This window comes from Phyllostomus hastatus, unplaced genomic scaffold (genome assembly GCF_019186645.2).
Source record: "Phyllostomus hastatus isolate PE091 unplaced genomic scaffold, TTU_PhHast_1.1 phas_contig_16, whole genome shotgun sequence".
NCBI classification, from domain to species: Eukaryota; Metazoa; Chordata; class Mammalia; order Chiroptera; family Phyllostomidae; genus Phyllostomus; species Phyllostomus hastatus.
The window spans coordinates 15,650,210-15,677,670 of NW_025333643.1; the positions used below are offsets into that span (position 1 = coordinate 15,650,210).

At 36.8% G+C, this 27,461-nt stretch overlaps 1 protein-coding gene and 1 pseudogene across 3 annotated transcripts in view; both read right to left on the reverse strand.

Annotated features, from left to right (window-relative positions):
- The window catches only part of CFAP20DC (CFAP20 domain containing), a 249,323-nt gene that overhangs the window by 137,013 nt on the left and 84,849 nt on the right, over positions 1 to 27,461 (reverse strand). For all 3 annotated transcript variants that reach the window (XM_045832298.1, XM_045832297.1, XM_045832299.1), the window contains exon 5: positions 25,163 to 25,277. In XM_045832298.1, coding sequence (XP_045688254.1) covers positions 25,163 to 25,277 — 115 coding nt within the window. The remainder of the gene's footprint in view (positions 1 to 25,162; positions 25,278 to 27,461) is intronic.
- On the reverse strand, positions 3,212 to 4,779 carry LOC123814462 (annotated as a pseudogene).

Sequence of the window (27,461 nt, forward strand, 5' to 3'; positions counted from 1 at the left end):
GTGAGTTTTTCCTTGTTATGGATCATGTTTCCCTACTTTGCCTATCTAGTATTCTTAAATTTTTTATTATTATTTTTTTTTGCTTTCCAGTTCCATCCATGCTGTTGCAAAGAGTATGCTAAGTGAAATAAGCCAGGCAGTGAAAGACAAATATCATATGATCTCACCTTTAACAGGAACCTAATCAATAAAACAAATAAAATATAACCAAAGACTCTGTTACTTTTTCATTTGATGACAGTCAATAAATGAAATACTGTTAAAAATCAAACAATCTCCAAATCACTGGCTCTATGAAAAAAATTTTTGAAGGAAAATTTTTTTTTATCTTCACTTGAGGACATTTTTTCCATTGCTTTGTAGAGAGAGAGGAAGGGAGACAGAGAGATAGAGATAGAGCTAGAGAGAGAGACAGAAACATTGATGTGAGAGAGAAACATTGACTGGTTGCCTTCTCATATGCGCCCCATCTGGAGCACATGCCCCAACTGGGGACCAAACCCACAACCTAGGCATGTGCACTCACCAGGAATCGAACCCGTGACCTTTTGGTCTACAGGGTGATGCTCTAACCAACAGAGCTACACTGGCCAGGGTGAGGGAAAAAATTTAAAACATTATACCACACTTTCACTTTATAATAAAAGATATTTCATTAGAATTAAAGTTCAAGAAAGTAGAACTCCTAAACAGCAATTTTATCTATTTGAATGACAAACACTGGTTATTTGAGTTATAAAGTCTACTGAAAGATTTTAGCATTATAATTTATCATACTATTTTTATATCTCTTATGACTGATTCATTCTCATGATATATCATACCTGAACTTTCTATTCAAAAGGAATTAAATTTACTGAACATTAATACATACTTTGGTGGCAAGACATTGATGTTCATCAGATACTATCATCAACTAATTGAAATTATTTTAAAGAAGAAGCTTGATTTCAGTGAATCTTGACTAAATGGCTATATCCATTGTTTAATGTGATGGTTATTAATTTTTGCAACTGTTCTTGCCATTGAAAACCTAAGTTAAAAGTAAAAATTGTTGTAATTTAAGTGGTAAAGTGAATCCTTCGTAATTAAGAATGTGAAAAATAAAACTTTTTTATTTGCAAGGTTGGACATTTGATGGTAACTGGAATAGTAACTGGTCTATAATAAATATTCATATTGGTGTGGCTATAAGAACGTCAACTTCATTTGCTGCCTCTAGCTATGTAAAGGTTTTAGCTAAAGAACCAAGGCAAAGTGGGCTATTTGGCAATTATCCTCTAAATCAGGGCTGAAAACTATATGCCTAGAGAGCCCAGGCAAATAACTTAAATGAGTGAAGCAGGAAGGATCTGAGTGTACCTGCACTTGTGACTTCTGACTTATAAATGTTAACTGAAATACTTTAAAAATACTGTATTGCAAGGGTTACCACTAAAATATCTACAGTTACTAAAATGTAGAAAGAATTGAAGAGTGTTTTGACAAAAAGCAGAGAATTATGGCCAACACTACTCCAACACCAGGGAGGACCCTAGGGATGGTATTTTGAATAGGTGGAGTGCTCTATGTCACCTTGCTGCTCTCTGTAGAAATTTCCCCTAAACCATGACTCAGCTTTAATTCAATAAAGGCTTCTTGGGAACAGACTCTATGAGCAGTGGAAAGGAAAAGACCCTCTGCTGCCACAGCATCTCTTGGGTTGGGAGAAAAGTGAGGGGAAATGAGAGCAAGTTTTAGAACTGAATTTCTTTTTTTAAAATACTCACCCATGAATGTTTTTATTGATTTTATAGAGATAGGAAGGAGGAGAGGGAGAGAATGGCAGAGAGAGAGAATGGCAGAGAGAGAGGGAGAGGGGGAGGAAAAGAAGAAAAGAGAAACATTGATGTGGGAGAGAAACATCAATCAGTTGTCTCCTGTATGTGCCCTGACTGGGAATCAAACCCACAACCTTTTGGTGTACAGGACAATGCTCCAACCAACCAACTAGGCCACCTGGCCAGGGGAGAACTGAATTTTTCTTTAAAAAAAAGATTTTATTTAATTATTTTGAAAAAAAGAGGGAAAGGGAAAGAGGAAAAAAGAGAGAGAAATATAGATGTGAGAGAGAAACATCAACTCATTGCCTCTCATATGCACTCTGACTGGGGACCCAACCTGCAACCCAGGCAAGTGCACTGACCAGAAATCAAACCAGTGACCTGTCACTTTGTGGTACAATGCCTGATTAACTAAGCCATACTGGTCAGGGTGAACTGAATTTCTTAATATTTGTTTCAATACTCTAGATATTTCTGGAATTACCAAACATTTAGAAAGTTTATAATAACTTGCCCATGATGAACTCATTATTTTATCTCCCATGTCAAGAGGCACATTAAAACTCGTCAATTTATTTTTATTGTTATTTTTTTTAAGTAATCCCTTCACCTTTTTCACTCATCCCCTCCATTCCCCTCCCGTCTGGCAACCATCAAAATGTTCTCAATATTTATGAATCTGTTTCTGTACTATTTGTTTATTTTAGATTCAACTGTTCATAGATATGTATTTGTTGCCATTTTATTGTTCATATTTTGGATCTTAGTTTTTTCTTCTTCATCTTAAAGAAGACCCTTTAATATTTTATATAATATTGGTTTGGCTGTGATGAACTTCTTTAGCTTTTTCTTGTCTGGAAAGCTCTTTATCTGTTCTTCAATTTTAAGATAGCTGTGCTGGGTAGAGTAATCCTGGTTTAGGTACTTGCTTTTCATCAGTTTGAATATTTCTTCCATTCCCTTCTGGCCTGCAAAGTTTCTTCTGACAAATCAGCTGATGGTCTTATGGAAGCTCCCTTGTAGGTAACTATCTGCTTTTCTCTTGCTGCTTTTAAGATTCTATCTCCTCCCTCCCTCTCACTCTCACTCTTGCTCTCTCTCTCTCATTGAAGTTTGTTTTAATGGGTCTCAAAATTTTGTGACAGATTTTGGTCAAGTTGTTTCCATTAAAAAGTACTCATTTAAAAAATTAATAACTTAAAAACTGTAACACAGAAAAAACCCCAAATGCTCCACAAAACATTCTCCTTTCCTTCTGAAGGTTTTATGATGCATTGTAATCATTAACCAGTCCTTTACTATTAAACTTAAGAGGCCAACTGAGACAGTTCTGAGACCATTCTTCTACAACTGATTAAGACTGGGGTGGCAGGCATTGCAGATAATATTCACTTAGCCTTTTGAGCTTTCTGGGCAGACTGGGTGACTGCCAGCTTCAGCTGCTCTCTTGTCCACTGCTTTGATGACACCAACAGCAACCATCTGTCTCATGTCAAGAACAGGGAGGAGGATAGTCAGAGAAGCTCTCAACACACATGGGCTTGCCAGGAACTATATCAATGATGGCAGCATCACCAGATTTCAAAAACTTTGGGACATCTTCCAGCTTTTTTGCAGAACATCTATCAATCTTCTTCAGCTCAGTAAATGTGCAAGCAAAATGAGCTGTGTGACAATCCAGAACAGGTGCATGTTCAGCACTGATTTGGCTTGGATGGTTGAGGACAATCACTTGAGCTGTGAAGCCAGAAGCTTCCATTGTGGGTCATTTCTGCTCTCACCAGCCACACTGCCATGACAAACATCTTTGATAGACATATTCTTGACATTGAAGCCGACATTGTCCCCAGAAAGAGCTTCACTCAAGGCTTCATGGTGCATTTCAACAGACTTTACTTCAGTTGTAACACTGACTGGAGCAGAGGTGATCACCATGCCTGGTTTAAGAACACCAGTCTCCACTTAGCCCACAGGGACAGTACCAATACCACCAATTTTGTAGACATCCTGGAGGGGCAGATGCAGGGGTTTATCAGTTGGATGAGTTGGTGGCAGGATGCAACCTCAGATTCAAGCAGCATCGTTCCACTGGCACTGCCATTTTTATAGGTGACTTTCCATCCCTTGAACGAAGGCATGTTGGCACTTGACTCCAGCCATTCCAACTAGAAATTGGCACAAATGCTACTGTGTCAGGGCTGTAGTCAATTTTCTTAACATAGGCAAAGACTTCTTTAACAATTTCCTCATATCTCTTCTGGCTGTAGGGAGGCTCAGTGGAATCTATTTTGTTAACACCAACAATCAGCTGTTTCACACCCAGTGCATAAGTCAAAAGGGCATGCTCACAGGTCTGCCCATTCTTGGAGATCCCTGCTTCAAACTCACCAAAACCAGCAGCAACAATCAGGACAGCACAGTCAGCCTGAGATGTGCCTGTAATCATTTTTTTTAATATAATCTTTTATTTTTAAAAATATTTTGTTTATTTAGTTTTAGAGAGGGAAGGGAGGGAGATACAGAGAGAAACATCAATGTGCTGGGGGTTATGGCCTGCAACCCAGGCATGTACCCTGGCTGGGAATCGAACCTGCGACACTTTGATTCACAGCCCGCGCTCAGTCCACTGAGCTACACCAGCCAGGTGTAATCATGTTTTTGATAAAGTCTCTGTGTCCTGGGGCATCAATGATGGTCACATAATACTTGTTGGTTTTGAATTTCCACAGCTATCAATGGTGATACCAGGCTCCCATTCAGCTTTCAGTTTATTCAAGACCCAGTTATACTTGAAGGAGTCCTTCCCCATCTCAGAAGCCTCCTTCTCAATTTTTTTTGATGGTTCTGTTGTTAGTCCCACTACATTTGTAGATCAGATGGCCAGTAGTGGTAAATTTACCAGAATCTACATGTCCAAATGATTACAATGCTGATGGTAAGTTTTTTCCTTTCCCATTTAAGCTTTGATTTAGTGGTGGTTTTCTTGACACCTGTGTTGTGGGCATAAACCTATTGCAAAAAAGAAGCTCTATTTTTCTTTAACCTTTGGCATTTATGATGTGTCTTGATGTGGGCCTCTTTGGGGTTATCTTGTTTGGGACTCTCTGCACTTCCTGAACTTGTATGTCTATTTTCTTCACCAGGTTAGGAAAGGTTTCTTTCATTATTTTTTCAAATAGGTTCTCAATCCCCTGCTCTCTATTTTCTCCTTCCAGCACCCATATAAAGTGAATCTTGGTACACTTGAAGTTGTCCCAGAGGCTCCTTACACTGTTGTCACTTTTTTTTTCCTTTTTCTTTTTGCTGTTCCAATTAGGTGTTTTTTTTTTCCTCATATTCTTAACCACTGATTTGATTCTCTGCTTCATCTATTCTCCTGCTGATCCTCTGTAAATTATTCTTCATCTCAGTTAGTGTATCCTTCATTTTTGATTGGTTCTTTTTATGATTTGTATGTTTTTTTTATTCTGTTGAAGTTCTAAGTTCCTTGAGCATGCCTTGCTAAAGGAACAAATAACCATTGTTTTGATTTCTGTATGTGGTAATTTTGTTTGCCTCCATTTCATTTAGTTCTTTTCTGGAGATGCCTCCTGTTCTTTCATCTGGGACATGTTTCTTTGTCTCTGCATTTTGGCTGCTTTTCTAGGTTTGTTTCTGTGTACTAGGTAAAGCTGCTATGCCCCCTGGACATGGTATACTGGTGTCCTGTAGGAGTCCAGTGGTGCAACCTCCTTAGTAATTTGAGCTGGACACTCTAGGTGCTCCTGTGTGGGTAGTGTGCACTCTCCAGTTGTAGTTAAGCCTTGATTGCTGTTGGTGTCATTGGGAAGATATGGCTCCCAGGTAAATTGGCTGCAAGGACTCACTGTGACTACAGTGGAGGAGCTGCTGTGCAGGAACTGACCCTACAGAGAAGGACTTGCTTCAGTGAGGCTTTGATGCTCGCTGAGTCTTACCTTTGATTGTGTTACTCATGTAGATAGCAGGGTTGTAATCCAGCATAGTCTGAAGCTGTCCACTGGGTGCACTGGCTGTGGGCCTCCTGGAAGGTACAAGGTTAGCCATCACCTGTGCCCTGCCTGGGGCCACTCAGCACAAGCCACAGAGTGATCTGCAGATGGCTGCTGGTGCTGGGCTTGAACATATCCAGGAGAAGACAAGCTGTGAACCAAGGCCAGCTGCCACTAGTGTCTGGGCCTGGGGATACTTAGCAAGAGGAATGGTACATGCCAAAGCCAGATGCTGCTTGTTTGCAATTTGTGAATCTTTGAGAGATTTTTAGGAAAATCTGTAGCAGGAGCCGAGTCAGGCAGTTTGTATGGAAAAGTCACTGGAAATGGCTTGGGTGGACCTGAAAATTGGGGCCCACCAATTTTCAAGATCTCAGGTGGGGCAAGATCTCAGAAAATCACCAGGGTGGGTGTGGGAACCAGGATGATGGAGATTCAGCTTTGGTATCTTTCTACTAGCTCTGTGGGGTAAGGAGATGTTTCAGAAAAGGAACAATGGCCTCTGCCAGCACTGTGTGGCAAAACGCTGACTCTCCAGCTCTTCCCTTGATGCCAGGAAATTTAGGTCCTCCCCATATTTCCCTGGTGCCTTTCAAGTTGCTGCCCCAGCATTGGAGCTCAGAGGGAGCAAGTCCGAACAATTCTGTGCATGGGCTCTTTAAGAGAACTGCCTGGGGCTCCAGAAGCCTCCATCTCATTCATCCACACCCCCCGCCCCCAGGGGTTTTTACAGCCAGAAGTTATGGTGACTTCTCTTCCTGGGACTGGAACCCTGGGCTGGGGTCCTGATGTGGGGCTGGAGAGTACTCTGTAGCACACAGTTCAGAGAGACCTCTGGGCTAAGCTGGTCAGAATGCCCCTCCGGAGGCTGCTCCTGTGAGCCTTTGCTCCCTAAGGCCATCATCCCCTCAGCATCCTTCAGCCTGTTGGGACAGGAAATAGAGAGCAAAATAGTTCCCATAACCAACAAAGTTGTCACTTCATCCTTAGAAACCAAATGGGCTGAATAGTGATGCTGTGTGGATAGGGAAGGCAGGCACTTGGGACTACCACCTGTGCAACTAAACCTGCACATCTTTTCTGAGTTTTCAGGAGATTCCCATCATGTGGCTATAAGGTGAGAGAGAGGGCAGAAGCAGGGAGGGGGGAGGTTGTAGAGTAGAGAACTAACTATAAATGGGTTTAGATCTTGCTTTCCCATTCACTAGCTCAGTAACTATAAGCAAGTTGCTTAGATCTTTCTGAGCCTCAGCTTTTTGAGAAAAAATAGCAGTAATATACCAATTTGAGGATTAAATGAGTTATTATAGGTAAAAAAATACTGGTTTGTTTTCAGTATGTTTATTCTTATGGTTACATTTTATTTTTGGAAAATTTATATTGGTTTTCTAACTGTAAGGCATATAAAGTTTTCCTTTTTATTATTTTCCATTTTTATTGAGGTATAATTGATATATATCACTGTATAAGCTTAAGGTGTACAGCAGGATGGTTTGACTTACACATATTTTGAAATGATTATCATGATAAATTTAGTTACTAGCCATCAGTTCATATAAATGAAAAGAGAAAACAAAAAAAGAAAAAAAACATTTTTTCCTTGTGATGAGAACTCTTAGGATTTACTCTTTTAACAGCTTTCCTAAATATTATACAGTAGTATTAACTATAGTCATCATATGGTATATTATATCCTTAGTAAATTTTATCTTTTAACTGGGAAGTTTGTACTTTTTGCCTACCCTTCTCCATTTCTTCCTCCTACTATCCCCTGCCTCAGGTAAGCACAAATTTGTTCTTTTTTTTTTTCCCATGAATTTTGTTACTGTTATTTTAGATTCCACATATAAGTGAGATCATACAGTACTCGTCTTTGTCTGACATATTTTGTTTAGCATAATGCCCTCAAGGTCCATCAATGTTGCAAATAGCAGGATATCCTCATTTTTAATAGCTGAATAATATTCCATTGTATGTATGATATGTGATACTGTATATCACCTTGATACACAGCATCTGTATCCATTCATGTGTTGATGAAAACTTAGGTTATTTCCATGTCTTGGCTATTGTAAATAATGCTTCTCAGAACATAGGAATGCAAATACCTTTTGAGTTAGTGTTTTAATTTCCTTTGGATATATTCCCAGAAGTGACACTGCTAGATCATATGGTAGTTCCATTTTTAATTTTTTTTGCAGAGTCTCCATACTGTTTTCCATAGTGTCTGTAAAACTTTACAATCCCACCAATAGTGTACAAGGCTTCCCATTTCTTCACATCCTTACTAGCATTTGCTATGTCTTGTCTTTTTGATAATGACCATCCTAATGGGCATGAAGTGATATCCTATTTCATTTGTTGTGGTTTTGATTTACATTTCCCTGATGAATACAGATATTAAGCACCTTTTCATGTGCCTGTTGGCTTTTCATGTGTTGTTCTTTGCAAAAGTCTAGAAAGGTATTTTGGCCATATTTACATTGGATTATTTGTATTAGTTTTTGCTATTGAGTTGAATGAATTCTTTATATCTTTTGGATATTAGTTCCTTATCAGATACATGGTTTGCAAATATTTTTTCCTATTCTGTATGTTGTCTTTTCACTTTGTTGATTTGTTTCTTTTTTGTGTGTATAAGGTTTTTAGTTTGATGTTCCACTTTTTTTTTATTTTGTTGCTTATGTGTTTGTTAGGTGTCATATAAAAAATAATCATTGCCAAGACCCATGTTAAGTGGCTTTTCTCCTATGTTTTCTTCAAGGAGTTTCATAGTCTTAGGTCTTATATAAGTCTTTGATCCATTTCAAGTTAGTTTTATGAGTTGTGTAAGCGATCTAATTTCTTTTACATGTGAATATCCAATTTTCTCACACTATTTATCAAAAGGATTTTTTTCTCCCATTGAGTATTCTTGTCTCCCAGATCAAATATTAGTTGACATACATGCTTGCATTTATTTCTTGGCTCTAAATTATGTTCTGTTGATCTATCTGTCTATTGTGTTGATCTATCTGTTATGCCAGTACCACACTCTCTTGAATACTCTAACTTTATAGTATAGCTTGAAATCAGGAAGTATAATGCCCTCCACTTTGTTGTTCTTTTATTTTTAATTTTTAATTTATTTACTGATTTTTTAGAGAGACAGGAAGGGTGGGGAGAGAAAGAAAAAGAGAAACTAGAAACACTGATGCATTGTTCCACTTATTTATGCATTAATTGGTCAGTTCTTGTATGTGCTCTGACTAGGGACTGAACCTGCAATCTTGGTGTATTCGGGTGGCACTACAACCAACTGAATTACCTATTCAGGGCTCTGTTTTGTTTCTTTATCAGGATTGATTTGGCTATTCAGGGATACTTTTGTGGTTCCAAATAAATTTCAGAATTGTTTTTTTCTACTATAAAAAATGCCATTGGAATCTTGATAAGGATTGCACTGGATATATAGATGGCTTTTTGGCAGTATAGATATGTTAAGATTTTAATTTTTCCAATCCATGAACATGAGAAACCTTTTCATTTATTTGTGTCTTCTTTGATTTCTTTCAACATTGTCTTATATTTTTCATAATAAAAATCTTTCAACTCCTTGGTTAAGTTTATTCCTAAGTATTTTATTATTTTTGATGCTATTGTAAATGAGATTGATTTATTTCTTTTACACCATATATAAATGCTACTGATTTTTATGTGATTTTTGTATCCTGCAACTTTACTAAATTTGTTGACTAGATGTTTTTTAATATATTTTCTTGATTATGCTATTACAGTTGTCCTATTTCCCCCTTCACTCCTCTACACCCTGCATACCCTCTCCCACCCACATTACCCACCTTTAGTTCATGTCCATGTGTCATATTTACAAGTTCTTTAGCTTCTACATTTCCCATACTATTCTTGCCCTCCCCCTGTCTATTTTCTACCTACCATCTATACTACTTATTCTCTGTACCCTTGTCTCCCTCTCTCTTCCTCCCACTCCCCTATTGCTAACCCTCCATGTGATCTCTATTTATGTGGTTCTGTTCCTGTTCTAGTTGTTTGCTTAGTTTCCTTTTGTTTTTGTTTTAGGTGTGGTTGTTAATAATTGTGAGTTTGCTGTCCTTTTACCATACATGTTTCTTACCTTCTTTTTCTTAGATCAATCTCTTTAACATTTCATATAATAAGGGCTTGATGATGATGAACTCCTTTAACTTGACCTTACCTGAGAAGCACTTTATCTGCCCTTCCATTCTAAATAAAAGCTTTGCTGGATAGAGCAATCTTGGATGTAGGTCCTTGCCTTTCATGACTTGGAATACTTCTTTTCAGCCCCTTCTTGCCTGCAAGATCCCTTTTGACAAATCAGCTGACATTCTGATGGGAACTCCTTTGTAGGGTACTGTCCCCTTATCTCTTGCTGCTTCTAGGATTCTCTCCTTCATTTTTACCTTGGGTAATGTAATTACGATGTGCCTTGGTGTGTTCCTCCTTAGGTCCAACTCTTTTTGGGACTCACTGAGCTTCCTGGACTTCCTGGAAGTCTATTTCCTTTGCCAGACTGGGGAAGTTCTCCTTTATTATTTGTTCAAATAGGTTTTCCACTTGTTGCTCTTCCTCTTCTCCTTCTGGTACCCCTATTATTCAGATGTTGGAACGTTTAAAGATGTCCTAGAGGTTCCTAAGCCTCTCCTCATTTTTTTGAATTCTTATTTCTTCATTCTTTTCTATTTGGTTGTTTCTTCCTTCTGGTCCACTCCATTGATTTGAGTCCTAGTTTCCTTCCTATCACTATTAGTTCCCTGTGCATTTTCCTTTATTTCACGTAGTGTAGCCTTAATTTTTTCATCTAATTTGTGACCAAATTCAACCAATTCTTTGAGCATCCTGATCACCAGTGTTTTGAATTGTGCATCTGATAGGCTGGCTATCTCTTCGTCACTTAGTTGTATTTGTTCTGGAGGTTTGATCCGTTCTTTTGTTTGGGCCATTTTCTTTTTGTCTTGATGTGCCCGTTATATAGTGAGGGGCAGAGCCTTAGGTATTCACCAGGGTGGAGCAACCCATCTCACTGCTTGTGACACTGTTTGTGGGGGAAGTGTCCAAGAGGGACCAATGGCACTTGCTCCACTCTCTGCTGGATTTCAGTCCCTTCCACCACTTTCCCTAAACAAACTGGGTTCTTCTGGTGCTGATTTCTGTGTGGGTGGGCTTGTATACGATTTAGGACTCTGTGGGTCTCTCCAACGAACTCTCCTGTGGGCTGGGTGTCTCTCCCAGCACCTCAGGCCCCACAGGTGTTTTCAATTGGTGTTTTGAGGCTTTATTTCCCAGCACTGGAGCCCTGGGTTGTGTGGTCTGTCTCACTCCCCAGTTTCTCCTGGTTTATCTGGGTGTGAATGTTGGACCACCTGGTCCATCAGCTGCCTTGTGCACCATGCCCCTCCACAATCTGCCACCTCGCTGGGGTTTGTCGGTTGCCACCCTGCACCCAGGCTGCACCAGCCACCACTTTTTTTGCCACGACCGCTCTCCACTTGGTGGCCTGACTCCGCCCCTCCTACCAGTCTGAATGAATGTTGAACTTCTTGGTTGTTGGACCTCCATACAGTTCAATTTTCTGTCAGGACTGCTTGTTTTTTTGTTTCTAAAATTTTGTCCTTATTTTGGTTGTGCGAGGAGGCACAGTGTGTCTACCTTTGCCTCCATCTTGGCTGGAAGTCTACCCTATGTTATATCTAACAGTTTTTTTTCATGGAATTTTTTTTAGGATATTATGTATATGAAATCATGTTATTTGTAAATAGACACAATTTTTCATTTTCCTTTCCAATTTTGATACCTTTTATTACTTTTTTTCTTGTCTGACTGCTCTGGCAAGGACTTCCAGTACTATGTTGAATAGGAGTGATGATAGTGAACATGTTCTGTTGTTGATCTTAGAGGAAAAGCTTTTGACCTTTCCCCACTGAGTATGGTATTAGCTATGGGCTTAAAATATATGACTTTTATTATATTGAGGTACAATCTTTCTATACCGAATTTATTAAGAGTTTTTTTTTTTTATCATGAGTGGATGTTGATTTCGCCATGCTTTTTCCATGTCCAGTTGTTTAGGTATAGACAAGTTTGCTACAATCATGTTTGACAGAAGCATTTCGCCACAAACATTTAGCTACATATCTAATTGGACACAAGGCAATTTCACTGTAAAAAATAAAAACGAAATATAAAACAGGAACAAAGATGACCTAATGAAACAAAAATTATTAAAATTAAAGACTTTATGGTGAAAATAAAAATACATTGCCTTTGAAATCTTTCATTCATATTAGTAAACATTTTTTGTCCTATTCAGTATATCACTTTTCACTTCTTTTACTAAAATGTCTTTCTTCATTAAGAGAGGTATCAGTTTCCAACAAAAGAACAGATAATTAATGTTCTGAAAGACTGAATTAGTAGATGCGTTTTTCACATTTTATACAGCTTGTTAAACTTTAGGTTTTGAAGGGTGGGAGGGGTGACTGTGCTCATTGAAAAATCTGGAAAAACTGATGTTATCATTTTCTAATATAGTATACAATGTGACTAAGTTTTACATAATATAAAATGGAAGTACCATGAGAACTTTGTCAATGAATTATAATATACAATCTGGGCAAGTTTATATAATATGAAACTGGAACTACTGTGAGAACTTAATCAATGGAGTATTGTATGATATTTGCCTAAGATTTGTACAACAGGAGCATTGTGAGAACATTGTTAATGGAGAACAGTATGCAATCTGGCTAACATTGATTTACTATAAAAAGGGGACTACTGCAAAAATTTTGTCAACAGAGAAAATGAAACCAAAATATCAGCTAATTATTTCATGTTTTACAACAAAATTGCCTTATAGACAATTAGTTGTACAGTAAAAATATTTTTGGTGAAAATGCTTGTGGCAAAGATGTTTGCAGTGAAATAGCTAAAACTGCTTTTTTCTGCATCTACTGAAATGATCATACAATTTTTCTCTCTTTATATTAATATGATATATCACACTGATTTATGTATGTTGAAACATTCCTGTATCCCAGGTATAAATCTCATTGATCAAGGTGAATGATCCTTTTAATGAGCTAAATTTAGTTTGCTAGTATTTTATTGAGAATCTTTGTGTATGTATTGATCAAGGATATTGGTCTGTAGTTTTCTTTTCTGCTAGTGTCCTTTTTTGGCTGTGCTATTAGGGTGATGCTGGCCTCAAAAAATGACTTTGTGGTGTTACCCCTCTTCAATTTTGGAAGAGTTTGAAAAGAACTGGTGCTAATTTTTTAGATGTTTGGTAAAATTCACCAGTGAAGCCATATGGGCCTGGGCTTTTATGTGTTGGGAGATTTTGGATTTACTAATTTAATCTTTTCACTAATAATTAGTCTATTCAGACTTTCTATTTCTTCCTGATTCAGTCTTGATAGTTTGAACATTTCTAAGAATTCCATTTCTTCTAGGTTATCCAGTTTTTGGTGTATAGTTGGCTATAGTAGCCTCTTATGATTCTTCTGTGGTATCAGTTGTAATGTCTCCTTTTTTCATTTAAATTTTTGTTGATTTTGTTCCTGTCATTTTTCCTTGGTTGATCTAACCAATGGTGTGTCAATTTTGTTTACCTTTGCAGAAAACCAACTCTTAGTTTGGTTAATATTTCCTATTGTTTTACTGTTCTCTATTTCATTTATTTCTGCTCTGATCTTTACTATATCCTTCTTTCTGCTAACTTTGGACTCAGTTTGTTCTTAACTTTCTAGTTCCTAAAGCATAGTTATGGGTTCTATTTGGGATCTTTCTTGCTTCTTAAGGAAGGAATTTATTGCTATGAACTTCTCTCTTACAACCTCTTTTGCTGAGTCCCACACCTTTTGGGTATGTTGTGTTTCCATTTTTGTTTGGTTTTTAGTTTCTTTGATCTGTTGGTTATTCACAAGAGTGTTGTTTAATTTTCATGTATGTACGAATTTTTAAATTTTATTCTTGTTATTGATTTCTAGTTTCATACCATTGTGGTCAGAAGTGTGAATGGTATATAATCAATCTCCTTGAATTTGCTAAGACTTGTTTTGTAGCCAAATATAACTACCCATGTTCCACGTGCACTTGAGAAGATTGTGTTTTCTGCTGTTATCAGATAGAATGGTCTATACAAGTCTGATAGATCTACTAGTTGGTAGCATTGTTCAAATGTGCTGTTCCCTTATAGATTCTCTGACTGGATGACATATCTATTTTTGAGAATGAAGTATTGAAGTCCTCAGTCTTATTGTATTGCTGTTTATTTCTCCTTTCAGCCCTGTTAAGTTTTTGCTTTATGTATTTAGGTGCTCAAATGTTGGGTGCATAATTTTTTTCAATTATTGTATCTCCTTAATGTATTGACACATTTATCGTGAAATAACCATATTTGTCTCTTTTTAAATTAATTTTTATTTCAAAGTCTAGTTTAATTTGGTTATCACTTGCTTCAGATGCTTTTCCTATCCCTTCAGTTTGTATATTTAAGGCTAAAGTGAGTTTTGTAGACAGCATATTGTTGGATCTTGTTTTTTATCCATTCAGCTATTCTATCTTTTGATTGAAGAATTTAATTCATTTACATTTAAAGTAATTATTGATACATAAGGGCTTACTCTTGACATTTTGTTAATTGTTATTTTGGTTGTTTCTTATCTTGCTGTCCTTGTATTTTGATGTCTCACAGTATAAGTGTACCTTGAATTCTTTATCATGCTCTTTTGTGTGATTACTATAGATTTTTCATGTGTGGTTACCATGAGGCTTACCTAAAACATCTTAAAATTACAGCACCCTATTTTATGCTAATAATTTAAATAGAATTCCTAAGCTTTACACTTTTACTTTTCCTATCATGTTATAGGTTATTGATGTTATAATTTATATATTTTTCATTTTGGGGGGATATTTTATTGATTATGCTATTACAGTTGTCCCATTTTTTTTCTCCCCTTTACCTCCACCCTGCATCTACCCTCTCAACAATATTCCCCCTGTACCTCCTTAGTTCATGTCCATGGGATGTACATATAAGTTCTTTGGCTTCTCCATTTCCTATACTATTCTTTACCTTCCCCTATATATTTTGTACCCATCAATTATGCTTCTTATTCCTTGTATGTTTTCTGCCATTCTCCTCCACCCTCTCCCCACTGATAACCCTCCATATATACTCCATTTCTGTGATTCTGTTCCTGTTCTAGTAGTTTGCTTCATTTGTTTTTCTTTTTTTAGGTTCAGTTATTGATAGTTGTGTTTGTTGTCATTTTACTGTTCTTAGTTTTGATTTTCTTTTTTTTTAGGTAAGTCCCTAAAAGTTAAAAGGGACTTAAGCTTTTCATATCATAAGGGCTTGGTGATGAGGAACTCCTTTAACTTGACCTTATCTGAGAAGCACTTGATCTGCCCTTCCATTCTAAATGACAGTTTTGCTGGATAGAGCAATCTTGGATGTAGGTCCTTGCCTTTCATGGCTTTGAATACTTCTTTTCAGCCCCTTCTTGCCTGTAAGATTTCTTTCGACAAATCAGCTGACATTCTGATGGGAACTCCTTTGTAGGTAACTCTTTCCTTTTCTTTTGCTGCCTTTAAAGTACTCTCCTTATTTTTAATTTTGTGTAATTTAATTATGATGTGTTACTCCTTGGGTCCAATTTCTTTGGGGCTGTCTGAGCTTCCTGGACTTCCCAGAAATCTATTACTTCACCAGATTGGGAAAGTTTTCCTTTGATATTTTTTCAAATAGGTTTTCAATTTCTTGTTTTTCCTCTTCTCCGTCAGGTACTCTATGATTTGGAAGTTGAAATATTTAAAGTTATCCCAGAGGTTCCTGAGCCTCTCCTCATTTTTTGGAATTCTTGTTTCTTCATTCTGTTCCAGTTGAATGTTTCTTTCTTTCTTTTTTTCCACACCATTGATTTGAGTCCGTTTCCTTCCCTTCACTGTTGGTTCCCTGTATATTTTTATTTCACTTTGCATAGCTTTCACTTCTTTCTCTATTTTGCATCCATACTCAATTATTTATGTGAGCATCCTGATTATCAGTGTTATGAACTCTGCATCTAATAGGTTGGCTATGTCCTTGTCACTTAGTTCTTTTTCTGAGGTTTTGATCTGTTCTTTTATTTGGGCTATATTTCTTTGTGTTGGCCAATCTGTTACATTGTAAGGGGTGTAGCCCTAGGTATTTGCCAGGGTGGGGCAAGCCACTTTGCTGTGTTGTGGAGCTCTATGTGGGGGAGGGTGAGAGAGGGAACAATGCCACTTGCTTAGCTCTTGCCCCACTTTCAGTCACTTCTACTACCCACAAGCAAATTGGGTCTTTTCAGTGCTGATTTTCAGGTAGGTGGGTTTGTGTATGTTCTAGGACCCTGTGGGTCTCTTCAACAAACTATCCTGTGAGGCTGGGAGTTCCTCCAACCTATGCAACTCCTATAGATCTTTACAGCCAGAGGTTTTGAGGCTTTAATTTCCCTTGTTGGAACCCTGGGTCCTGTGGTCTGTCTTGCTCCCCAGTTGTTCTTCTTGGCTTACCCACCTGCTAAGGTGGGACTGAGGAGTCGTTACCTGGCCCTTTGCCCACCTGATCTCTCACCTTTCCACATGTCCTTTCTGTCCTGGCTGCCCGTCTCCACCCCTCCTACTGGTCTGGGTGAATATTTCTTCTTTAACTCCTTGGTTGTCAGACATCCATACAGTTTGATTTTTTGGCAGTTCTGGTCATTTTTCGTTTTTAAAATTGTTGTTGTCCTTCTTTTGGTTGTGTAAAGAAGCAAAATGTATCTCCCTATGCCTCCATCTTGGTCAGAATAATTTACATATTTTTATACAGTGTAACTAATAACATTATTATAGTTATGGTTATTTTCCTACACTTGTTTTTTAACTTTTAAACTGGAGTTGTAAATGAATTATACACCACCATTACCCTGTTACATAATCCAATTCTATGTTTTTAGCATTACCAGTGAGTTTTATATTGCCTTCTTATGTTTTTACAATGGTAATTAGTGTCCCTCATTTCAACTCAAAGAACTTCCTTTAGCATTTCTTGTAAGGCAGGACTCATTCATAGTAATGAATTCCCTCAGGTTTTTTTTTTTTTTTAAATATCTCTTTTTTATTTCTGAAGAACTGCTTCCCCTGGTTAAGTATTCTTGGTTGACAGTGGTTTTTTTCTTTCAATATTTTGAATATGTCATCACATTCTCTTCTGGCATGTAAAATTTCTATTGAGAAATCTGAGAGTCTTGCAGGGATTCCCTGGTATGTAACTTCTCTCCTTTCTCTTGCTATTTTCAAAATTTATTCTTTGACATCTGACAATTTAATTATGATGTGTCTCTGTGCAGCCCTACTCAGGTTATACCTACTTGAGATCCTTTGAACCTCTTGAACAATATCTATTTCTCGCCCTACATTTGGAACATTTTTTAGGAATTATTGCTTTAAATACAGTTCATGCCCTTTCCTCTTTCTCTTCAAATTCTGGAATTCCTATAAATGAAATATTGTTTCCCTTCATTGTGTCCCATAACTACTATTGGTTTTCTTCATTCTTTTTCTTTTTACTCCTCATACTGAATAATTTCATTTGTCCTATCTCCCAGGTCACTGACTCTTCTTCTTTTTTTACTTATATATATATATATATATCTTTACATATACACACACATATATACACATGCATACATATATATAATCTTTATTATATTTTTGCTATTGCCATTTAGTCCCCTTATACTCTCCTCCCCCCAGCAATCACCATCCTATTGTGTATGACCATGAGTCCTATTTTTCTTTTGCTCAATCTCTCCACTAGCTATTATGTTCTCCATCTATGAGTCTGTCTCTCTTTTGCTTGTTATTCAGTTTGCTCACTAGATTCCACATATGACTGAAATCATATGGTATTTGTCTTTCTCTGACTGGCTTATTTCACTTAGCTTAACCTTCTCCAGGTCAACCCATACTATTGCAAAGGGTAAAATTTTCTTCTTTTTTATGGCCAAGTAGAATTCCATCATGTAAATGTTCCATAGTTGTTTTATCCACTCATCTAGTGATACACACTTGGGCTGCCTCCATACCTTGGCAATTGTAAATAATGCTGTAATGGTCATGGGGGTGCTTATGTTCTTTCAAATTAGTGTTTTGGGTTCCTTCAGATATATTCCCAGAAGTGGGACTGCTGGGTCAAAAGGCAGATCCATTTTTAATTTTTTGAGGCATCTCCATACTGGTTTCCACAGTGGCTGCACCTGTCTACATTCCCTCCAACGGTGCAAAAGTGTTCCCCTTTCACCAGATCCTTGCCAACACTTGTTGTTTTTTGATTTAATGATGATATGGTCATTCTGACATGTGTGAGATGGTATCTCATCATGGAATTTGTTTGCATTTCTCTGATGATTAGTGACGTTGAGTATCTTTTCATATGTCTGTTGACCATCTGTATATACTCTTTGGAGAAGTGTTTTTTCAGGTCCTTTGCTCATTGTTTAATTGGGTTATTTGTCTATTTGCTGTTGAGTTTTGTAAGTACTTTATAAATGTTGGATATTAATCCCTTATCAGATATATTGGTGAATATGTTGTCCCATTTTGTGGGTTGTCTTTTTATTTTGTTGATAATTTCTTTTGCTGTGCCAAAACTTTTTAGCTTGATGAAGTCCCATTAGTTTATTTTTTCTTTTCTTCTATATCTCCCCTTGACTGGGGAGATATATCTGATAAAAAATTTCTATGAGTAATGTCTGACATTTTGCAGCCTATGTTTTCTTCTAGGATTTTATGGTTTTGGGTCTAACATTCAAGTCTTTGATCCATTTTGAATTTTTTCTTGTGTGTGGTAAAAGAAGGTGGTCTTGTTTAATTTTTCTGCATGCATCTGTCCAATTTTCCAACACCATTTATTGAATAGACTATTTAGCCCATTTTAATGTGCTTGCTTCCTTTGTTAAATATTAATTGACTATAAATGTAGGGAACTGCTTAGCATGGAGTGGAAATGTAGCTCAGCACTCATGTGGAAAACCAGTGGGCAGTGAGTGGCACACAGGGCTGCCCATGGAGAGGTTTTCTTATGGGGAATCAGGTCTGCATTGTACCTAGGCTGCTATGAGGCTTGCTTTTGCTAAAACTCCCTCACCCTGAATTAAGGTAGCAACAGCTTACTGCAACTTCCTAAAATCTGAGCTAAACCTCCCAAGTATGGAGTGTGACCATTTCAACCACTTTCCCCCGATCTGCAACATCCTTCTCTTTGAAGTAATTAACAACACTCTTTCCTTTGTTGTCTGTAAAAGGTAATCCCCTGCAGTGAACGTGTGCATAGTAAATGAGGACAACCCTCCATGTATGTACCCAGAGAAGCAATAAAAGCTTGTCCAGGCAGGGACTGAGGGCTCTGGCCCTCTCACCTCTCAGAGAGTGGCCATGCCGTCCCTTTTTCTCCACAGGACTTGTTGTCTGTGTGTATTTGTTCACAAGAAGCCACAACATACATGGATCCTACAGGCCAGGATCTGTCACATATAAAGGTGTGCATTTCTTTCTGGGCTCTCTATTCTGTTCCATTGATCCATGTTTGTTTATATATCAGTATTAGGCTGTTTTGATTACTATGGCCTTGTAGTATAGTTTGATATTTAGTAGTGTGATTCCTCCAACTTTTTTCTTTTTTAGGATTGCTGTTGCTATGTGGGGCCTTGCGTGGTTCCATATAAATTTTTGAAATATTTGTTTTAGTTCTGTGAAATACATCCTTGGAATCTTGTGAGGAATTGCATTGAATCTATAAATTGCTTTGGGTAGTATGGATATTTTGATGATGTTAATTCTTCCTATCCTTAAACACAGCATGTGCTTCTACTTATATGTATCTTCAATTTTCAGTCTTATAATTTTCCAAGTACAAGTCCTTTAGATCTTTGGTTAGGTTTATTTCTAGGTATTTTATTCTTTTTGTGAATAAATATTGTGAATGAGATTATTTTATTAATTTTCCTTTCTGTTAGTACATTATTGTCATATAAAAGTACAGCAGATTTCTGGATATTAACTTTGTATCCTGCTAATTTGCTTACTGTATTTTTTTGGACTATAAGATGCACTTGCCTGCCACTGCAAATTTAGGAGGAACAATGGTTGTTAATGCTGCCGTTGAGTTCTGTTTACATTTACATTGGTGAAATATTATGTTATTTATGTTATTAAATATTTTACCACATTTTTTGCTTCAAATTTTTCTCCTTATTTTCCTCCTCTAAAACCTGGGTGCATCTTATGGTCCAAAAAATATGGTGATTAATTTATCAGTTTTAGTAGTCTCTTGGTGGAGTCTTTGGGGTTCTTTATGTACAGTATCATGTCATCTGTGAATAAACATAAGTTTTGCTTCTTCCTTTCCAATTTGGGTGCCTTTTATTTTTCATTCTTGTCTTATTGATAAAGCTAGGACTCCCAGTTCTATGTTGGATAAGATAGGTGGAAGTGGACATCCCTGTCTTGTTCCCAATCTTAAGGGGAATACTTGTAGTTATTGCCCATTGAGTATGATGCTGGTATTGGGTTTGTCACATATGCCCTTTATTATGTTTGGGTATGTTCTCTGTATTCCCACTTTGCTGAGTTTTTATCATAAATGGGTGCCAGATTTTATCAAAAGCTTTTTCTGCATCTATTGATGTAATCATGTGGTATTTATTTTTCGATTTGTTTATGTGGTGAATCACATTTATTGATTTGCAAATGTTGTAGCAACCTTGCATTACCAGAATAAATCCCACTTGATCATGGTGTATGATCTTTTTGATGCATTGCTATTTTCAGTCTGCTAATATTTTGTTGAGGATTTTCACACCTATGTTTATCAATGATACTGGCCTATAATTTTCTTCCTTTGTTGTGTCTTTAACTGGTTTTGGAATTAGGATAATGCTGGACTCAGAAAATGATTTGGGAGGCTTCCTTCCTCTTTAATTTTATAAAATAGTTTGAGAAGGAGAGGTGTTAGTTCTTGGAGTGTTTGGTAAAATTCACCTGTGAAGCCATTTGGTCCAGGGCTGTTGTGTGTTGGGAGTTTTTTGATTACTGCTTCAATTTCATTAGGTGTAATCTGTCTATTCAGATTCGCTGATTCTTCCCGATTTATATTTGGAAGATTGTGTGTTTCTAGGAACTTATCCATTTTGCCAGGGCTGTCCAGTTGGTTGGCATATAATTGTTTCTAATAATTTCTTACATTCCTTTGTATTTCTTTGGTATCAGTTGTTATTTCTTCTCTTTCATTTCTGATTTCATTTATTTAGGTCCTTTCTCTCTTTTTCTTGATGAGTCTGGTTAAAGTTTGTCAATCTTGTATATCTTTTCAAAGAACAAGCTGTTGGATTCATTGATCTTTTGTGTCTTGTTTTTAGACTCTATTTCATTTATTTCTGCTCTTATCTTAATTATGTCTTTCCTTCTACTCACACTGGGCTTTGTTGTTCCTTTTCAAGTTTGTTTAAGTGAGCAGTTAGATTTTTTTTAAAGATTTTATTTATTTTTTATTTTTAGAGAGGAAAGGGAGGGAGAAAGAGAGAGAGAGGGAAGCATCAATGTGCCTTTGCTGGGGGCCGTGGCCTGCAACCCAGGCATGTGCCCTGACTGGGAATCGAGCCTGAGATGCTTTGGTTCACAGCCTGCACTCAATCCACTGAGCTATGCCAGCCAGGGAGAAGTTAGATTTTTTATTTAAGTTTTTTCTTGTGTGTGTGTATGTGTGTTTTTTTTTTTTTTTTGAGATAGGTCTGCAATGCTATGAATTTCCCTTAGGATTGCTTTCCAAGTGTCTCATAGATTTTGGATTGTTGTATTCTCATTTTCATTTGCTGCAAGGTATCCTTTGAATTCCTCCTTGATCTTGTTGTTGACCCATTCATTGTTTAATAACATGTTATTTAGCTTTCATGTCTTTGTATATTTTTCAGTGTCCTTCTTGTGGTTGATTTCTAGTTTCATACCATAGTGGTTAAAGAAGATGTTTGACTTGATTTCAATTTTCTTAAATGTATTGAGACTTGTTTTGTGTCCTAGCATGTGGTCTATCCTAGAAAAAGTTCCATATGCCCTTGAAAAGTATGTATATTCTGCTTCTTTGGGGTGCATTTCTCTGAAGATATCAATTACATTCATTTTGTCTAGTGCGTTGTTTAGGGCTGGTGTCTCCTTGTTGATATTTTGCCTAGCAGATCTATCTACTGAAGTGAAAGGGGTGTTAAAATCCCCAACTATGACTTTATTTCTGTTGTTCTCTCCTTTTATGACCATCAAAATTTGCTTCACATGTTTAGGTTCTTCTATGTTGTGTGCATAAATATTTATTAGGGTTATATCTTCTTGTTGGATTGTTTCCTTTATCATTATGTAGTATCCTTCTTTGTCTCTTACTGTAGCCTTGGTTTTAAAGTCTATTTTGCAGCTATAAGTACTGCTACTCCAGCTTTTTTCTTTTCCATTTGCATGAAATATCTTTTTCTGACACTTTAGTTCTAGTCTGTGTGTATTTTCCAGTCTGAGATGGATCTCTTGGAGGCAGCAGATATGTGAGTCTCATTTTCTTATCTATTCATCTAACCCCTGTCTTTTGGTTGGAGCATTTAAGTTATTTACATTGAAGGTGACTATTGATGGACATGTATGTAGTACCATTTTATTGTTAGACTGTGTTCCTCTGTGTTTTTTTCCTTTCTCTTTTTCTTTATCTTCTCCTTGAAGCAAGCCCTTTAACATTTGTTGCAGTATTGGTTTGGTATTAACAAACTCCTTTAGCTTTTTCTTGTCTGGGAAGTTCCTAATTTCCCCTATCATTTTAAATGATAGCCCTGCTGGGTAAAGTAGCCTTGGTTGTAGGTCCTTGCCTTTCATCACCTTGAATATTTCATGCCACTCCCTTCTGGCCTGAAATGTTTCTGATTAGTAATCAGATGGCAGTCTAATTGGTACTCCATTGTAGGTAACTACCTGCTTTTCTTTTGTGGCTGTTATGATTCTCTCCTTATCTTGAAACCTTGTCATTTTAATTATGATGTGTCTCGGTGTAGGCCTCTTTGGTTCCAACTTGTTTGGGACTCTATGAGCTTCCTGGACTTGTGCAACTTTTTTCTTCACCAGATAAAGGAAGTTTGTGGTCATTATTTCTTTGAAAAGGTTCTCAATCCCTTGCTCACTTTCTTGTCCTTCTGGTATTCCCATGATGAGGATGTTGTTACACTTCATGTTGTCCAAGATGTTTCTTAAGCTCTCCTCATTTTAAAATTTTTTTTTTCATTTTGCTGCTCTACCTGATTGTTTTTTTCTGCCCCATATTCAGAAACACTGATTCAATCCTCTGCTTCACCTAACCTACAGTTTATTACTTCCAGTGTATTATTTATCTCAGATATTGCTTGCTTTATTTCTGACTGATCCTTTCTTATGGTTTCTATGTCTTTTTTCATGCTGTTGAGTATCCTTATAATTGTTACTCTAAACTCTCTATTTGATAAATTGCTTACTTCTATTTCATCTAGTTCTTCTGGAAAATTCTCTTGTTCTTTCATTTGGCGTCTGTTTCTTTGTCTTGCTGTTGGCTGCTTCCTTGTATTTTCTGCCTTAGATGTGAAACTAATCAGCTGTTAATCTAATTGATCTGTAATCAGCAGTCAGACTTAAGCACCATTAGGTGGGGCAGAGTAATTGCTGTGGGTAGGGCTATTGCTTCCCAAAAGGCTGATGCCATTCAGAGAGGAGTGTTCTGCTTGAGAGAGATGGCTTCTGCAGTATGGGGAATCACTCAGCACATAGATCCTGGAGTCTGTTGCCTCAGTTCTCTCCCCAGTGTCACCAACCCTAGACTCCCCTCATGTCTCTAGTCCACTTTGCCCTCCCTCTGCTGGTGCCCATGGTAAGTGGCTGCAAATAAAATTTTGTGCTTTGGCCCTTTAAAAGACTCTCTGCATTCTCTTCCTGGCCAATAGAACCCCTGTTGCTCTTCACAGCTGGATGTTATCTAGGTTCCTTTCCAGATCTGGTGCTGTAGGCTGGGTAGTGCAGCTTGGGGTTTAGACCTCACACTTCTCAAGGGGAAGCCTCTGGTTACTGACATAGCCCTCTGGCACTTCAAGTGCTGCCCATGGGAGTCCAGCCAGCCCTCTTGTGTCTCCACCATATTCCTTACCAGTTACATTGTGCTGAAATATTTTATTCTGTCTGTCTGTGGTTGTAAGGCTTCTCTCCAGCTAGTGTTCAGTTAGTTATTCATGCTGATTTCTCTACAATTTAGTTGTAATTCCAGATTGGTCCTGAGAGATTAGTAACTTTCACTTCCTCCTCTGCCATCTTGGATCTGTCACCTCTTTATTCTGCATGGTCGAATCTGCTTTTAAGCTCTCTATTGATTGCTTCAGTTTAGTTATTGTACTTTTCAGTTCTAAAATCTATTTGATTTTTTTGAGGTTTCTATTTCTTTGTTGAACTTCTCGTTTTGCTCATGCATTGCTTTTTTAAATGTATTTAGTTTTCTGTCTATGTATTTATGAAGTTCCCTAAATGTCTTTAAGAGAAATATTCTGAATTCTTTAACAGTTCATAAATCTCTATTTAAGATCAGTTATCAGAGGTTTGTTACTTTCCTTTGTTGGTGTCATACTTACCTGATTTTTCATAAGCTAACATATTGCTTATCTATGCATACATTATATACTGCTTTAAGTCTCAGAGGTTACACAACAGGCATAAAATCTCCCAAACTATACCAAACTATTATATTGTAAAACTGATTTTCCTTAAACCTACTTTTTTAAAATCTGACAACAATGGTCAGTCATTCTCTGTTCTCCAAATACGTACCACTTCCCGCCTCCATGCTGTTCCTTCTGATTGGAATGCGTGGCTTCCCATCTCTACCTGTTGGAATCTCACAGTCCTTCAAAATCCTTGCTAAATGCACTATCTTTCATGCAGTCTTTCCTTATCCTAAAATCAGAGGGATTTCTTTCCCTTTCACAGTACCAATAGGACCTTCCATCTCTACTGTGCTTCCTATAATAGTTTTTGTGCTCTTTCTGATTTTCAAATAATTATAATCTCCTACCTAGGAGATTTTAAACATTTTCATGTGAGGGAAAGAAAAAGCATGAATTTTATTCATTTTTATACCACCATAGTACTTAACAAAGTGCTTTATATACAGACTAGGCACATGATTAATATTCACTGAATTGAACTTAGTATTTTAAGCAACATTCATGTGACACTTACAATTTTGCGCTTGATCATAAAGAGTGGGATTTTTGCATGCAGAGGGGTTGAGGACAGCTCTTTATGGACCGTTGATAAGTACAATCTTCTTTTGATATTCCCTAAATCAGTAATTCTGAAAAAAGAGAAAAGAAGAAAGATTTCCATCAATATAATAACCACATCTTTGGATAATCATCAAAATGATATAATTTATCACATAGGCTTTTTCCATCAGGGAGACCAAACACAGAATTTAAGAATTGCCTTTTTTCTTTCAAGAAATAATAAAATTTCTTCCTTAAATTCAAAGTGCTCACAAGCTTATATGTATAAATTCACTTAATATGCTAATTTGTTTCAGTACTTATACTAGATTTCTAGTGTTCCAGCCTACAAAAAAATTCAATTTGTATGAACTGAGAATCTGTTAGCCTTTAATAACCATACTTGTTCCAGTCCTTTAAGCGTGTATTATCTTGGGACATACTGTCACCTACTAAATAGGAAAACATTATGAGTTTCTTTCCCTAAAAATGCACCTGTCATTTTATATAGGCTGTTAGTTTGCTTAGAGACAGATGCAAAACACTGACTGTCGGTTTCACTTTCTAAGCACATATCTTGGAACTAGAATTATAATATACAAGTTTACTGCTATCAGGTCAACCTGCAGTGATACCAAGGACACTGAATTTGAACATCTTTAATAGATTAGACTACAGCCATGATCACAAAGATTAGGTTTGCCTCAAATTGATAGAGGCTCATTTTTATGTTCTGCTTCCTTTAGGTCTCAGAGGTAACAGAGCAGGCTTAAAATCTCCAAACCTGTCTCAGGCTGCTATATTGTAGAATTGATGTTTATTGCAAGACTATCTTTTATTAGACAATAGCTACTCTGTCCCCATTTTTAGCAAAAATATTTGTTTACATGTACCAACTGCTAATTTTCTACAATTAGCAACCCCCCAAGAATACAACATTTTACTCAAATACACTGCTATCAATATTTATAGTGCAATTAACTTTTTAAAATAAATGTAGCCTTTTCTATAGTTCTTTCTTGCTCCCCCCTCACTTTTCTATCATTTTATTTCTTTCCTCTACAATACTCTATATATTTTTCTGTAGAAAGCTATCATTGAACAATGTTAAGAATAAGTATAGTAAAAAAATGAGATAAATTCAGAGTATGTCCATAAAGCTAAAAATTCTACCATATCTGTACTATATGATGCCACAAATTCATTTAAAAAGCAATAAATTCTGCCTGGCCAGGTGGTTTAGTTGGTTGGGGCATTATCTCATACATCAAAAAGGTGTGAATTCAATTCCCAGTTAGGGCATGTATCAATGATCAGGGCAACTGATCAGTGTTTGTCTTTATCCCTCCCTCCCTCCTTCCCTCATTCTCACCATTCCTCCCTCCTTCATTCCCTCCCTCCCCCCTTCTCTAAAATCAATAAAAACATATCCTTGGGAAATGATTTAAAAATTAATAACAATAAAAAGCAATAAGTTCTTTTAATTCTAGTTAGAGGTAGGTTTAAAATGCAAAAATGTTAACACTACTGTAGTTTTATACTTAAACGTATAAGTAAATGTAGTATAATTTTGCTCCACAGCAGTGTGCTCAAAGTGGGATGAGCATGTGGAGAAGGTGCTACACAACCATTCACTGAAGCACAGAAGGAAAATGTTAAAACTATTTTTCATTTCACCCTTTAAAAATGTTATTTCTGTTCACTTTCATTAATTAGTAGTATAGCAATATATTTACATATTTTTGAAATAAATAAATGTGGTTATATGGTTAGTGAGCTCAGACATTTTACCAGTAGAGTACAGGATCAAATATATTTGGAAAGTATTGTCAGAAGTAATGCTATTAGGTCTCTGTAAGAAGCTCTGATTAGGAGATAGAGGAAAAGACTATATAAGTAAGAATCTGGAAAGAGAAAGGGGAAATAAAGTTCCCTTGCATCAAACAAAAGATTTGGTTGCATCAACCAAAAACTCTATTGAAACACAGTTTTATTAAAGGTTTGCTTTACTTGTAGAAATAAGACTATGTAACTTTTATTTGAATTAGTTAAGTGTCTAACTCTAAACTGAGAAATATTTGAGTATATTACCACTTTCTCAATATATGGAACAATAAAAACACTTATTCCTTCATCCATTCACATGTTCAACAAATATTCACTGAACCCACTGAACCAAGCAATCACCTGGGAATACACTGGCAAATATAATAGTAAGAAAAGGCAAGGTTGCTAACCTCCTGGAGCTTCTCTTTTTAGTGGAAAAGGCAGAT